The following is a 15,915-nucleotide window of genomic DNA, read 5'->3' on the forward strand; positions in this document are numbered from 1 at the left end:
GAGGCAGGAGGATCCCTGGAGCCCGGGAGTTCGAGGCTGCAGTGAGCTATGACGGGGCCACTGCACTCTGGCCTGGGCTAGAGAACAAAACCTGTCTCTTAAAAAAAAGACAAAAAGGCCGGGTGTGGTGGCTCATGCCTGTCATCCTAGCACTCTGGGAGGCCAAGGCGGGCGGATCGCTCAAGGTCAGGAGTTCAAGACCAGCCTGAGCAAGAGCAAGACACCGTCTCTACTATAAATAGAAAAAAAATTAATTGGCCAACTAAAAATATATATATATATAGAAAAAAAATTAGCCGGGCATGTTTGGTGGCGCATGCCTGTAGTCCCAGCTACTCGGGAGGCTGAGGCAGGAGGATCGCTTGAGCCCGGGAGTCTGAGGTTGCTGTGAGCGAGGCTGACGCCACGGCACTGTAGCTATTCTAACGGAAATAGAGTCGTAAGAAATGCAGGATGGAATTACGGGTCTGGAGAGTGAGGATGATGTTCCAAAAGAAGACGGCTTAACTCTCTTTGAATAAATGTAGATGGTTGTACCATACTTAAAAAAAAAATAGGCCGGGCGCTGTGGCTCACGCCTGTAATCCTAGCTCTTGGGAGGCCGAGGCGGGCGGATTGCTCAAGGTCAGGAGTTCAAAACCAGCCTGAGCAAGAGCGAGACCCCGTCTCTACTATAAATAGAAAGAAATTAATTGGCCAACTGATATATATATATAAAAATTAGCCGGGCATGGTGGCGCATGCCTGTAGTCCCAGCTACTCGGGAGGCTGAGGCAGAAGGATCACTCAAGCCCAGGAGTTTGAGGTTGCTGTGAGCTAGGCTGACGCCACGGCACTCACTCTAGCCTAGGCAACAAAGTGAGACTCTGTCTCAAAAAAAAAAAAAAAAAAAAAAAAAAAAAAAAAAAAAAAAAATAACATCCCCTGAAAATAAGCCCTAGGGTGTCTTCTTGAGGAAAAATAAAGATAAGACCCTGTCTTATTTTGGGGGAAACACGGTATATACGACAGAGTGCTACTCAGCCATAGGAAATAATAAAATTACGTCTTTTGCAGCAGCTTGGGTGGAACTGGGGGCCATTACCCTAAGTGAAGTATCGCAGGAACAGGAAAATAAAGGCCACATGTTCTTGTTTATAAGTGGGATCTAAACTCTGGCTACACCAGGTGACACAGAGTGACATGATGAACACAGGAGAGTCAGAGGAGGGGAAGGGACAAGGGGACGGACGAGAAATGACCCGTGGGTGTGACGGGCACTGCTCGGGGCTCGGCACACCAAGAGCCCCCACTGTGCCACTATGCAGTATATACATGCAATAGAATTCAACGTGTTCCCCCGAAACCTATTACAATCATAATAAAAAAGAAGATACTTATATCACTCAGGAAGTTCCAAGGTTTTTAGGAGTTCTATGCTAGGAACCAGGGACAGGGACCAGATATATTCCCACTACACCACAATTGCTAAGTGAGTATACTAGTAAACAAGCAAACAAAAACAATCAGCCCCAGAGTGGAGAATCAGGACATAACATCGTTGCTACAACATTCAGGCACACATGAAAGATACTGCAGGTCGGGTTCCAGACTACTACGAAAAAGGAATATCGCAATGAAATGAGTCACACAAATGTTTTGGCTTCCTAGTGCATATGAAAGTCATGTTGGCCGGGCGCAGTGGCTCACGCCTGTAATCCTGGCACTCTGGGAGGCCGGGGCAGGAGGATCGCTTGAGCCCAGGAGTTTGAGGTTGCTGTGAGCGAGGCTGACGCCACGGCACTCCAGCCCAGGCAACAGAGTGAGACCCTGTTCCAAAAGCAAACAAACAGATAAAAATTTTAAACTGAGAATGTGTTGCTAGCAGACCTGATTTAGAAGGAATACCAAAGAAAATTCTTCAGGTTGAAAACAAATGACACCAGGCAGTGATCTGCACGCAGGTGGAAGAACAAAGAGCATCGACAAAGATAATTACGGATGTAATTACCAAAGAGCATAATCGCGCATTTCTTCTTATTGAAGTAAAAGGCAATTGCATGAAACAGTACGTACAGGACTGGACTGCTTTATTTATAGCGCACAGAGCGGTAACGTGCTTGTCCACAATAGCTCGGAGGAGGTAGCTGGAGCAAAGCTGAATGAGAGCAAGGAATTACCCAACGACCGATCGTTAGAACCGCATTAACAATGTGGAGACTAGAGCTGCCTTGTCTTATTCCTGACCTTATGGGAGATACGAGAACGCTTAGCAAAAAATATAACTTTGGAGTCAGACGATGTGGGGGAGTCCTTGCTTTGAGCAACTTTTGTCAGTTTAAACTTAGATAAGCTGCTGCTTTCTTTGAGTCTCAGTTTCTTTTCTTTATTTTTTTGAGACAGAGTCTCACTCTGTCGCCTGGGCTAGAGTGCCGTGGCGTCAGTCTAGCTCACAGCAACCTCAAACTCCTGGGCTCAAGCGATCCTCCTGCCTCAGCCTCCTCCCGAGTAGCTGGGACTACAGGCATGCGCCACTGCGCCCAGCTCATTTTTTTTTTCTCTATATATATTAGTTGGCCAATTAATTTCTATTTTTGGTAGAGACAGGGTCTCGCTCTCGCTCAGGCTGGTCTTGAACTCCTGACCTTGAACGATCCTCCCGTCTCAGGTTCCCAGAGTGCTGGGATTACAGGTGTGAGCCACCTTGACCAGCCAAGTCTCAGTTTCTTAATTTTCCAAATGCAGTTAGTGGTATAACATCTACCCAAGTGCCTTGTTTTGTCTGTCCTCGGGAAGTGCCTGTCCCCGGCAGCCTGCCGGCCAGACCCTTGCAGGCCAGCCCCAAAGCGACAGTCTCCCTGGAATAGTCCCTCGGCTTCACCAACTGTCTCCTCTTTCAGACGGGCTTGGTGAAGCCAGGGAGGCTCCTGTCTCGCGCTTCTGTCCCGTCTTGGTGGACGGAGGGACGAATGAGCCCCGCCCGCATCAGCCCAGGAGTCCTGCAGTCACTGTTTCTCTCTCCTGCCCGCCAGACCATGTTCTTCTTAGAAAGTGCTGGCTACAGCACGCTCTGGTTTTACCGAGAGTCCTTGGGGGTCCCAGGCTAGTCCTCTTATCCAGGACAGGAGGGAGGAGCGGCGCTGCCAGGAGGGTAAGCAGGGCCCACCTGGGACGCCCAGGTAAGCGCCCTGACCTGGTGTGTTCCTACCCGCGAGGCCTGGGGTCTGGGCTCCCTTCTTCTTTCTGTGCTGCTTTGGTTTCCGGATTTCTGTATCGCTCACGTGTTGTTTAGGGTTAGGGCGACATTGCCCCCGCTACAACAGGTAGGCCGCCAGCTCCTCTCGGCCACCTGAAAGAGCAGGTGGGAGCGGGCAGCCCATTCCCTTTAGACTCTAGTAAAGAAGGGAGTTTCCTGTTTCCGCTTCTCTCTAGGGAGCAGGCCCGCGGCAGCTCCAGTTTCCCCCAGGCCTGTTTGCACTTAAGGAAACCTGAGATGGACATGGGGTGGGGGCGGGGTGACCTCCGTGGCCCAGGCCCGGCCAGGAGGATGTGAGGTCACCCATTGGCTGGCGGACCTTGACCGGTTGCCAGGAGCCCGTCGTCATGGCGACGGAGCACGCTAACTGGCTGCCTTGTGTCCGGGAGAGGCGCTCGCTGGGCCGGCAGGATGGCGCAGAACCTGTACAGCCCGCGGGTCCGCATAGGCAACTGGAACGAGGACATCTACCTGGAGGAGGTGCGCAGGGCGTGGCCCGCAGCCCAGGGACCCCCAGCCTGCGCTCGGCGGCCCCTCCGAGCTCCCCAGCCTGCCCTTCCCCCCATAGGGCCGGGCACCCCGCCAGCCACCACCGCTCCAAGCGCCCCAAGGGAGTGTCACCTGTCCTCCCGGGAACTCTGAGAAGGCTGACTCCCCTGTGCCTGGGTCCCTTTGCTCCTCAGCACGGTGGTGCCCTGACCTCCAAGCCCCGCTGGCCTCCCCCTGGCCCAGAGCCCCACAGGCCTGCCCTGGCCTGTCGCTCAGAGTCTCAGGGTCCCCAGCTGAGGCTCAGAGGAGAGGCTGCTGCCCCCACCTGTCTGCCCGCCCTCCCTCCCGGGCTGTGGTCCTTCCACTGATCTCACTCCGTGCTCCCACCATCCCAGGAGGTCCAGTGGGGGGGGCTTTCCCATATGGATTAATCCTTCACACTCAAGGGAAAGCTCAGCGGGGGTGGGGGGGTGGGGAGGGGGGTGGGGAGGGGGACGAGGCCTCCAGGTGCTGCCTGTAGCTGGAGTGATGTTTCTTACAGGTGATGCTTCTTTTTTTTTTTTTTTTACTTTCTTTCTTCTTTTTTTTTTTGGTGCATTTTTCATTTTTCTAGACCTTCTGCAATGAAATAAAAGCATTAAAGTCATGCTAAAAACGTTCCCGCCGTTCCCGTTGTTAGGCTCAGTTTTTTTTTTTTCCTGTGCTCAAATTTTGATTTTTCAACTTGAGCAGTTTCTGGCCTAAAACTCCCAGCAATCTGTGCCCTTCAGGGCTGCTGTTGACGGTTAGGGTCCCGCGTGTTTTTGTCTCCAACCAGGAGCGCCTGAAGGACTTCATAAGGAAGCGGGATGAGGGAGAACTTCTCATACAGAGAAGCAGAAGACTGAAAAAGACCCTTCTGAGACCGGTAACTTCCCACTCAAACATGCTTTCCAAAATTCTGTCCAATTGCGTGCGTATATGTTAAGCAAGAAAAAAAAAATCTCATGCGTGAGCTGCCATTTGGAAAATAACAGTTGTCCTTTTCGAATCTGAAAGCCACAGTGTTCTAAATTCCTTAAGACTTTAGAAATATGAGGGAACATGTTCACTTGCATTTTCCAAACAAACGAATGAATGAATGAATGGGTACATACATAAGTGAAAGGCCCCTTAGTTTTTGTTCAAGAAATCTTGGCCGGGCGCGGTGGCTCACGCCTGTCATCCCAGCACTCTGGGAGGCCGAGGCGGGCAGATCGTTTGAGGTCAGGAGTTCGAGACCAGCCTGAGCAAGAGCGAGACCCCGTCTCTACTATAAATAGAAAGAAATTAATTGGCCAACTAATATATATAGAAAAAATTAGCCGGGCATGGTGGCGCATGCCTGCAGTCCCAGCTACTCGGGAGGCTGAGGCAGGAGGATCGCTTGAGCCCCAGAGTTTGAGGTTGCTGTGAGCTAGGCTGACGCCACGGCACTCACTCTAGCCTGGGCAACAGAGAGAGACTCTGTCTCAAAAAAAAAAAAAAATTCAGTGAATGCTGAATAAATTAATAACGGAGTGGACGCATGCAACTCCAGCTTCCTTTGGGTTCCTGTGGGATTGCTGGAGGCTTTGCCTGGCAAGGTGGAGGGAAGGGAAGAAGGAACTAAGGACTTGGGGGAATCCAGGCGCGACCCTCAACTAAACGGGCCGGTCCGAGAGGGAAGGGGGCACACGCGGGAGCGGCCCGGGCTCGGCCGCCGTGGGGCTCGCGGTCTGCGTGACCAACCCCTGCTAACGCCGCAGATGCAGCTTTCCGTGTCCGAAGACGGGTACGTCCACTACAGCGACAAGGTGATGCTCGTGAACCCCGACTACCCCGAGAAGGAAGCCGACGTGTTCCTGGCGGGGGACCTGGCCCTGAGCATGACTCCAGATGAGATCCACGCCCACCTGCGGGACGAGCTGCAGGTGCCCTGCGGCCTGAGCGCCGCTCAGACCCGGGTCCCGGTCAGCAGAAACACGTTCACCATTCTCAGGTGCAGGCGCCTTCCTTTTCAGCTCATGTTCAGCACAGATGCCTGCTTGCTTGCTTTCCTTCTTTTTCTTTCCCTCCCCTCCCCTCCCCTCCCCTCCCCTCCCCTCCCCTCCCCTCCCCTCTTCCCCTCTCCTCCCCTCCCCTCTCCTCCTCTCCCCTCCCCTCTCCTCCTCTCCCCTCCCCTCTCCTCCTCTCCCCTCCCCTCCCCTCCCCTCCCCTCCCCTCCCCTCTCCTCCTCTCCCCTCCCCTCCCCTCCCCTCCCCTCCCCTCTCCTCCTCTCCCCTCCCCTCCCTCTTCTCTCCCCTCCCCTCCCCTCCCCTCCCCTCCTCTCCCTCCCTCTCTTTCCTTTTTGAGACAGAGTCTCACTCTGTTGCCCGGGCTAGAGTACCTTGGCGTCAGCCTTGCTCACAGCAACCTCAGACTCCTGGGCTCAAGCGATCCTCCTGCCTCAGCCTCCCGAGTAGCTGGGACTGCAGGCATGCGCCACCACGCCCGGATAATTTTTTCTATATATATATTTTTAGCTGGCCAATTAATTTTCTTTCTATTCTTAGTATAGACTGGGTCTCGCTCTTGCTCAGGAATGGTTTTGAACTCCTGACCTTGAGCGATCGTCCCTCCTCTGCCTCCCAGAGTGCTAGGGTTACAGGCATGAGCCACCCCGCCTGGCCGAGACCCACCACGCCCGGCCCGTTTTCATCGTAAACATCTATTTTCACTTGCAGTGTAAAGAGACGTTGGGACCGAGCGGCCGACTGCAGGCAGAGGCTCTTTGAACATTTCCCGACTCTCATCTTGGCGGTTTGCCTCGAGAATTACTGTCGAGAGGGGCCTCACAATCCCTTATTCACCTTACTTAGATAGCAGATAACTGGTAGTTTGTGTTCAGTTCAAAATGTTTAATTCATAAGTACTGGATCTGGGGAATTAAATTCATATCCTGCTTGGGGGCAAAGTGGGTTCTCCCAGCAACATTTCCGCATGCTTTGACCTCATGTGAGCGCTTTCGTTGTCCTTAATGTTGCTACGTTATTTCTACAACAAAAATATATAGTTTAACACAAGGTGGCACTAGATAGGATTTTCTATTTTAAAATTAACTGTTCATTAAAAACATACTTGAAGGCCAGGTGCATTAGCTCATGCCTGTAATCCCAGCACTTTGGGAGGACAAGGTGAGCAGATAGTTTGAGGCCAGGAGTTCAAGGCCAGCCTAAGCAACATAGCGAGACCCGCCCCCAACTCAAAGAAATGTGCTTGAGGAGATTTTGAAAATAAGCAACTAAATCCTTAAGAGAATGAACAGAGATATAATGACAATTGAAAACCATCGCTAATTCGTGATAGTCATGTTCGTGTTAACAAGAATATAGCTGGCCTTTTAGGTTCTTAATTTAGATTTCTTTTGAACACAGGTCATTTTTTTTTTAATTATTTTTTTTATTTTGGCATATTATGGGGGTACAGATTTTAAGGTTTCAATAAATGCCCATTTCCCCCTCTCCCCCCAAAAGTCTGAGTCTCCATCATGACCATCCCCTAGATGGTGCACATCTCACTCACTATGTATGTATATACCCGCCCCCCTCCCCCGCCCCCCTCCCACCTGCCCAATACCCTATTACTATAGCACCTGTGTGTCCACTTAGGTGCTACTCAGTTAATACCAGTTTGCTGGAGAATATATCTGGTGCTTGTTTTTCCATTCTTGGGATACTTCACTTAGTAGTATGGGTTCCAGCTCTAACCAGGAAAATATAAGGTGTGCTATATCACCATTGTTTCTTAGAGCTGAATATGAACACAGGTCATTTTTAATTAAGACGACTAAAAATTAACCGTAAGTTCTGTTTCCTAAAGGACTAAGAGAGAGGATTGTATTAAATGTCTGCAATTGTGTAAACCGTGGTTCTCTCTAAAGATGTCTAAGCACTTGACCGGAATTTCTTAGTACATATTAGCACGACATGTTTGGTCCTAACGTAGCCAAAGACCCACGGGGATTACGGTGCCAGCCAGACTTTAAGGCCAAAGGGAGAGACCCTTTATTTGGTTATTCAATTCAGTTGCGGGATGTAAATATACATCATCAAGAAAGTCGATTGCAATCGCAATTGGGCTCACAAGACGTAGGGCTGCAGGATGGTCCTAACGCGGAGAGCTCACACCGTGTTCATTCCCCACCGACAGCATGGACGGCAACAACACTCGCCGAGTGCTCAGGTACGGGCAGGACTTTTGCCTCGGGATAACGGCAGGATCCGAAAACAAAATGGTGAGCCATCCCTTTGCACGCCCGCTCTGTGTCAGCCTTTCTTGTGTCTCCGAAAACAGGCCACTGACTGTGCGCTGGCGGGGCCAGACAGCCCTGCAGGCCCGGCCCCAACTCTGACTTCAGCAATGGGTCCAGCTGGCACCTTCTCACGCGCAGTTTCGGCCCCAGTCTTTCCTCCTAACCTCGCAGAGTACAAAAAAATACACCCTTAGAAGCCAGAGAGCAAGGGAAGAAAGCCATTTTGCTACGCAGCTGGCGAAAGGCAAAAGTGATTGGATTAATTCATGACCATCTGCCACCTGTCAAATGTGACCTACACTAGCAAGGTGGATTATCTGACAATTTTTAAATTTAATTTTTTTTTCTTTTTTTTTGACACAGAGTCTTACTCTGTCGCCCAGGCTAGAGTGAGTGCCGTGGCGTCAGCCTAGCTCGCAGCAATCTCAAACTCCTGGGCTTAAGTGATCCTCCTGCCTCAGCCTCCCGAGTAGCTGGGGCTACAGGCATGCGCCACCATGCCCGGCTAATTTTTTCTATATATTTTTAGTTAGCCAGTTAATTTCTTTCTATTTTTAGTAGAGACAGGGTCTCACTCTTGCTCAGGCTGGTCTTAAACTCCTGAGCTCAAGTAATCCTCCTGCCTCGGCCTCCCAGAGTGCTGGGATTACAGGCGTGAGCCACCGCGCCTGCTTCCTGTCTTTGAATGAGCAAGCACTTCCAGGTTATTCGTAGAAAAGTCTGGTGATGGCAGCCTTCTGGGCTAGTTTCTGATTTTACTGTTGTTTTCCTTAACATGAACAAAGCAGCTTGTGGTTTGAGGCCAATGTTCTTGGCCGTTGTAAGCTGTGGGCTTCTTGCTGCTCTCAAAGGCACTGGGGCTGTACGTCAACCAGGGCAAAGGTGCAAAGTGCCGAGCCCATCCCCCTTTCCCACTCCCGCTCCTTACCAGGTCCCTCCTCTGTCCCTCACTGCTGCTCTGCCTTGGTGACACACCTCAGCTGCTTCCGCCCCACGCAGCTCCGCGGTCCCGGCCCCCAGGCCTGGCCCCTGAGTCTGTCCTGACAGCAGCCCACACTGGTGGTGCATGGCCAGGTTGGTCTTTGAGAATCCCAGGTCTGGTCACCTCCCCTCCTCACCTGAGTCTGTCCTGACAGCAGCCCACACTGGTGGTGCATGGCCAGGTTGGTCTTTGAGAAGCTCAGGTCTGGTCACCTCCTCTCCTCACCTGAGTCTGTCCTGACAGCAGCCCACGCTGGATGGTGCATGGCCAGGTTGGTCTTTGAGAAGCTCAGGTCTGGTCACCTCCCCTCCTCACCTGAGTCTGTCCTGACAGCAGCCCACACTGGTGGTGCATGGCCAGGTTGGTCTTTGAGAATCCCAGGTCTGGTCACCTCCCCTCCTCACCTGAGTCTGTCCTGACAGCAGCCCACACTGGTGGTGCATGGCCAGGTTGGTCTTTGAGAAGCTCAGGTCTGGTCACCTCCTCTCCTCACCTGAGTCTGTCCTGACAGCAGCCCACACTGGTCGTGCATGGCCAGGTTGGTCTTTGAGAAGCTCAGGTCTGGTCACCTCCTCTCCTCACCTGAGTCTGTCCTGACAGCAGCCCACACTGGATGGTGCATGGCCAGGTTGGTCTTTGAGAAGCTCAGGTCTGGTCACCTCCCCTCCTCACCTGAGTCTGTCCTGACAGCAGCCCACACTGGATGGTGCATGGCCAGGTTGGTCTTTGAGAATCCCAGGTCTGGTCACTTCCTCTCCTCACCTGAGTCTGTCCTGACAGCAGCCCACACTGGTGGTGCATGGCCAGGTTGGTCTTTGAGAATCCCAGGTCTGGTCACCTCCCCTCCTCACCGATGTCAGCAGTGGGTCCCCACTGGCCCCTGCGTGAAGTCCTGGCTGTTCGAGGTGGCACTCAGGGCCCTCTGTAACATGCTGTGGAGCAGCCCCGCCCCGCCCGTGCTCGCCCCTCCAGCTCCCCGGCACCCTGCGTCCTTCCTGAGCGCCAGGAGCGCTCTGTGCCCACCCCTGCCGTCCCGCCGCTCACCGGGCGCCGCCCCTCGGCCCTGGCCTCGCAGGCGCGTACAGGTGCTTCCCATCTCTGCGCTCCACCCGCCTCTGCCAGGCGGGGGCCGCTCAGGGACGGGGACTTACGTCCGCCTTCCCCACCGCGGCTCACGCACCGCCTTGCGCGTGAAAGGAGGTCGTTGGGAACCGGTCAGAACGTGCAGACACCACCTGCACGCGCAGGCCCAGGTGCACCCGTGCAGAGCCGGCAAGGCGCTGCCGTCCCGGACCAGTCAGCGGGTGGGTGGGTGTGGCCAGGTCACGGGAGCCCGGCAGCTGGGTAAATCCCCAGCGAGGCGCCGGCTTCGGAGAAGTGTGGTCCCCGGGGAGCTGTGGTGGCGCCGCTTGGAACAGCATAGTGCTGTTCATACGAGCTTCATGTAGCATCATTGAAAAGAGACGAGACATCCATCCAAGTCCTTTGCCCTGAAAAAGAGGAAGAGGGGAGCAGGGGACACGGGTGGGACAGAGACAGAAAGACTGAGTTTGGCGTTCAGAGAGAGGAAAAGTAGTTTGAGGTGTGTGTTTTCACGTGTGTGTGCATGTGCATGCCTGTGCATGTGTGCGCACGTGTGTGCATGTACGTGCCTGTGCATGTGTGCACCTGTGTGCGCATGTGTGTGCATGCATGTGTAAGTGTGTGCATGTGCGCTCATGTGCGTGCACGTGTGTGCATGCATGTGTGCTGTGTCCGTGTGTGTGCATGTGCGTGCACACACGTGTTGGTCTCGGTGTTCTGAGACAGCGTTTCTAAGGCAGAGGGAAGTGAGCTTTCTAAGACAATCGGCAAGACCCGGTTTTGAAGTTGCGCGTGAGCTCCCGTCCGCCGGCCGAGCGCTCATCTCCCCACCGCCCCGAACGGCTCTGCCTGGCCCCACTGGCTTCTGTCATTGCAGCTGTACCTGTCCAGCGACCACAGGACCTTCCTGAAGTCGGCGCAGAGGTCCTGGCTGCAGGAGGTGTACCTGACGGACGAGGTCTCCTACAGGAGCTGCTGGCAGGCCGCCTTGCCCGACCCGCAGCTGCGCCTGGAGAGCGAGGGCTGCCCCGTCCCGGTGAGCTGGGGGACAGGGCGTGGACGCTGTGGAATGCAGGCCGGGGTTCACTCCCGCCTGGCCGGGGAGGGCGCCACTGTGCTCTGGGCGGGTCCTGCAAAGGAGTCTCAGGCCCGCCTGCGTGGGAGGGTCGCCGGGCCCTGGGCACCACCGCGGGAGGTGGGGAGGATTGCCACCCGCTTCCTCGACCCTGTTTCCTTTCAGGCTTCTGTTAAACGCTGATTTTCAGGGGAATCGGGAAGTGTTGGGGGAAGCCCAGGCGACAGCGGGCAGCTCGCAGGCGGCACAGTGGTCCCGCAGGGCAGGGTCACTCTCCTCGTCATGGCTGGGCACGTTCTCGGGACCGCCCCCCCCCACAGGCGTCTGAGCCCTGGAGTCCCGGCGGGCGGCTGAGGGTCAGCTGGGAGGGGCAGAGGCCGTCCTGCTCGCCGGGACCAGGGTGCGCTCGGAGTCAGGGCAAGGTGCGGCGCTGGCAGGGGCGTGCAGGGCTGGCGGGCTGCGCGGCCGTCCCTGGCACTGCCCACTGTCCGGGGCTCGGCCACAGTCACGGGCCACTCTCGAGTCCACCGACACTGCACGCCCGTCCCTCCGGCTCTGCCCGGGGACCCCAGCTTCACGCGGTTCTTTCCCCGAGCAGGGAGGGCGAGCCCGTGATCCACAGTGGATCGGGCTCTGCGCCCCTGTCCCTTCAGCCGGCCTCGGGCAAGCTTCTCGCTCCTGGGGATCCCCCCTCTGTTTCCAGGACTTAAGATGTCAATGCCTCGGTTTCCCCATCTGTAAATGAGGGACGGTGACAGTCCCCGCCTCGTGAGGTTTTGCGGACACTGAATGCTTGGCGCGTGTCGAGTGCTCGGTAGAAAGCGCCCGGCTCACGGAAGGCGCTCACGGATTGTGCCGACTGTCGCCGCCACTGTCCCTGCGGTTACGCGGCTGCTGTCCTCCCGAGACTTGCTACAAGAGCACCGAGTCCCAGCCAGCGTCCCAGGCACCCGACTTCTTCCCCCGCTGCTAACTCACCTTACGTCCTGAGGCAGGTCTCGGAGCCTCCTTCAGACAGGTTCCCCGTGCTCGAGGCCGGGACGCCCCCCCTGTCGGAGCCGCCTTGCCCGCCAGCGCCCCCCAGGCGGAGCCCACCCGGAGCTCCTGCAGTTGAGGATTCGCTTCGTCCTGAGGGGGCCACCCCGGGGAAGCTCGGGGCAGCCCGTGAGCGGGTGCCGGACAGGAGGCTTCAGGGTTTCGGCCTTGGTCGGGCGGTTTGGGGAGAGTCCCAGGAAGGGGGGCTGCGCTCCGGATCGGAGGCTGTCAGGAAGCAGGGCTGATTCCATGATCAGACATCTCTCTCGGGAGACCTTATCCCCAGGGAGGGCCGACGGGAGCCAGGATGAAGCTGTCCTTAGTAAAGAAGCAGGTCCCGAGTGACTTTAAGGTTTTTCAATTAGAAAAACTCTCCATTCTCCACGTGGGCCGGGCGCGGTGGCTCACGCCTGTAATCCCGGCACTCTGAGGCGGGAGGATCGCTGGAGATCAGGAGTTGGAGACCAGCCTGACCGAGAGCAAGACCCTGTCTCTACTGAAAAAATAGAAAGAAATTAACTAGACAACTAAAAATATAATTAGCCAGACGTGGCGGTGCATGTTTGTAGTCCCCGCTACTCGGGAGGCTGAGGCAGGAGGACCACTCCAGCCCAGGAGGTTGCAGTGAGCTGACGCCACGGCACTCGCTCTAGCCCGGGCAACAGACTGAGACTCTGTCTCAAAAAAAAGAAAAGAAAAGTAAAAAGGAAAAGAAAAACTCTCCATGTAGTTAATGTTAAGCAACTTTTCTTTAAAATCTACTTAGGATTGTCATGGTTCTTATTGAAATTGTACGTGATGATTGAAGCCTTTCCCTTATTCTCAAACAAACAAACAAAAAAAAAGCAGCAGCAGCAGCCACTCCCATTGGCCCAGAGAGGAGGACGTTGGGCGTTTTGTGACCTGGCAATGCTGTGTTTTGTCCGTGTTCAGATATGATTATAGAGCGGCCTCGCCTGACTCAGACATTCTTTGACATGGATTCTGCCCCCAGGGGCCTTGCTAAGGCACAGCCGAGGGTGCCGGGCCGAGCCCTGTGTGTCGGGACTGCTTTTTCTTTCTTACACAGCTTTCATAGTAGCTTACATGAGTCAGGAATCTGAAATATCTTTCACATTTTTTTATTTTTAACATTTTCTTAGAGACAGGGTCTCGCTCTGTCACCCAGGCTGGAGCGCAGTGGCTCAGTCGGAGCTCGCCGCAGCCTCGAACTCCTGGGCTCCAGTGATCCCTCTGCATCGGCCCCCCGAATAGCTGGGACTACAGGCGCACGGCACCACACTCGACTAATTAAAATTTTTTCCCCTGTAGATACGGGGTCTCACTGTGTTGCTCAGTTTGTCATCTCAAACTCCTGGCCTCAAGTGATCCTCCTGCCTTGGCCTCCCAAAGTGCTGGGACTACAGGCGTGAGCGACCATGTCAGGCCACAGGATTTTGAAACAATATATATATATATTTTTTTTTCAAATTATAAACATATGTTTACCTATGAAAAGTAAAGAAAGCACAAACATAACAAGAAAGTTACCAGTAGTTTCACTTCCAGAGAGAGCCATCACTGTTTATCATTTCTTTCTCTATGAGAATTTATACATCTGTCTTTTACAAGATAGGACGTCATTAAGACATTTATTTTTTTCATTTAATAACACTGCTAACCCTATCTCTTGTTCTCAAAGATCTTTTCCAACATGACTTTGAATGATTGCTTTGTCATAGAGATGTCTACAATAATGTGTTCAATCAATCCATACGGTTTGACTTCTAAATTATTCCGTGTGTGTATGTGTGTGTATTTACAGGTGTGTATAGTCACAAGTCACTCAACAATGGGGCCACATTCTGAGAAATGAGCCATCAGGTGATTTTGCCCTTGTGCAAACATCACAGAGTAACCTGCATAAACCCAGAGTGTGTAGCCCACCACACACCTACGCTAGGTGGTGCACCTGCTGCTCCCGGGCCACGAGCCTGCGCGGCATGTCACTGCCCTGAACACCCAGGCAGCTGTAACACAGCGGCGAGCGTTTGCGTGTCTACACGTGGAACAGGCACAGTAAAAATACAATATTGCAATCTTACGTTCATATATGTGGTTCTTTGTGGACTGAACCACTGTTATATCGTGCGTGACCATGAATACATATGCGTGTATATATATGTATATATATTTATTTTCACTAAATTGAAATCAATACAGAGCACACTTCCGCATGTTTGCTTTAGGAGGTTGGAGGCCTTGCCCCAGAACGCTAACCGCACCTTTTCTTTATCCGCAAAGGCCAACGCCCGGGTCATCATCACTCACAGCCACACCAACCGCAGGCTGGCCGCGCACCGCCACCTCTTCCTCAGGTACCGTGTGCAGGCGCCACTCGGGGCCGGGCACGGGGCTGGGGCCGCCCGTGCATGCAGAGGAGCTGGAGCGTGTGGCCACACACGGGACGTCCTTCGCTGAGGACGTATTGCCACGCGTGACCGTGGAAACCTGCCAGATCCCCGTCTGTGACACGGTCCCTCCTTCCCCTGCAGGGGCTGGTGGCGGGAGCGGGACCCACCTGCCTGGTCTTTGCCCGAACGGCCCCAAACTGTCCCGTGAACATGCCCCGCTGTAGACAGTGAGGTGTTGGGACTTGCGTTAGCCATTCCGAGCTCCCCACGGCTCTCCATGGCAGCCTGCTTCTCCCCTGCTTTTTTTTGTTTTTGTTTTTTTGAGACAGAGTCTCTCTTTGTTGCCCAGGCTAGAGTGAGTGCCGTGGTGTCAGCCTCGCTCACAGCAACCTCAATCTCCTGGGCTCAAGCAATCCTCCTGCCTCAGCCTCCCAAGTAGCTGGGACTACAGGCATGTGCCACCATGCCCGGCTAATTTTTTCTATGTATTTTTAGTTGTCCAGCTAATTTCTTCCTATTTTTAGTAGAGACGGGGGTCTCGCTCTTGCTCAGGCTGGTCTCGAACTCCTGACCTGCAGCGATCCTCCCGCCTCGGCCTCCCAGAGTGCCGGGACTGCAGGCGTGAGCCGCCGCGCCCGGCCTCTCCCCGTGCTTCCGTGGTGACCTGACTGCTTTCCCAGGGCTGCTGTGCGGTCTCAAACCAGGCCCCTCTCTCCTGCCCCAGAACCTACTTTGGGAAGGAGGCAGAGGTGGCAGCCCACACGCACCTGGACCCCCACCGCGTGGAGAAGCCGAGGAACCACTGGATGCTGGTCACTGGGAACCCCAGGGGCGACTCGCCCACCATGCTGGACCTGCACAGACCGCTGGCTGGGGACACCCGGGCCGTGGAGCCGTGCACGAGCCTGAACACGCAGTGACACGCCAGCGCACGTGTGTCCTCTCGGGCCCCGCTTGTCCCCCAGTGTAGCTTTGAAAGAACTTTAACCTCGGTCATGCCTCAGGCTGTTTTGAAGTAAGGTGCAGCTCTCTGCCAGCTATGTGAGAAAGAGCAAAGGCTGGATTGGGCTGACTGCGTTCCTGGTGGGAGTCCCGCGGTTGGGGGAATAAATAGCATTTGAAAATGACGAACAGCGGCCCGTTGTCGTAACCACATTCCGAAGGGCTCGGCCTCCTCCACTTAGATCCTGCACGGCAGGTGCCGTGCAAGGGCTGTGTACCATGTTTTAAAGCTCAGCGTTTAAAGGCGCCATGCAAAGCTGTTCCGTGACGTCTGCGTGGTAAAGCCACCAGAGCCACCCTGCGTTCGCGGCACCACCATCTCCCCTGCAG

At 54.4% G+C, this 15,915-nt stretch overlaps 1 protein-coding gene across 1 annotated transcript; it reads left to right on the forward strand.

The window, feature by feature from the left end:
* Window positions 1–3,571: 3,571 nt before the first annotated feature.
* CFAP161 (cilia and flagella associated protein 161) lies at window positions 3,572–15,710 on the forward strand. Its single transcript, XM_012752283.2, has 7 exons — window positions 3,572–3,715; window positions 4,542–4,631; window positions 5,491–5,723; window positions 7,913–7,997; window positions 10,958–11,116; window positions 14,474–14,547; window positions 15,308–15,710. Exons 1-7 carry the CDS (start codon window positions 3,647–3,649, stop codon window positions 15,501–15,503), a joined length of 906 nt encoding a protein of 301 aa, XP_012607737.2. The 5' UTR covers window positions 3,572–3,646; the 3' UTR covers window positions 15,504–15,710.
* The last annotated feature ends 205 nt before the right edge of the window (window positions 15,711–15,915 follow it).

The sequence above is a fragment of the Microcebus murinus genome, chromosome 7 (assembly GCF_040939455.1).
Source record: "Microcebus murinus isolate Inina chromosome 7, M.murinus_Inina_mat1.0, whole genome shotgun sequence".
Classification (NCBI taxonomy): Eukaryota; Metazoa; Chordata; class Mammalia; order Primates; family Cheirogaleidae; genus Microcebus; species Microcebus murinus.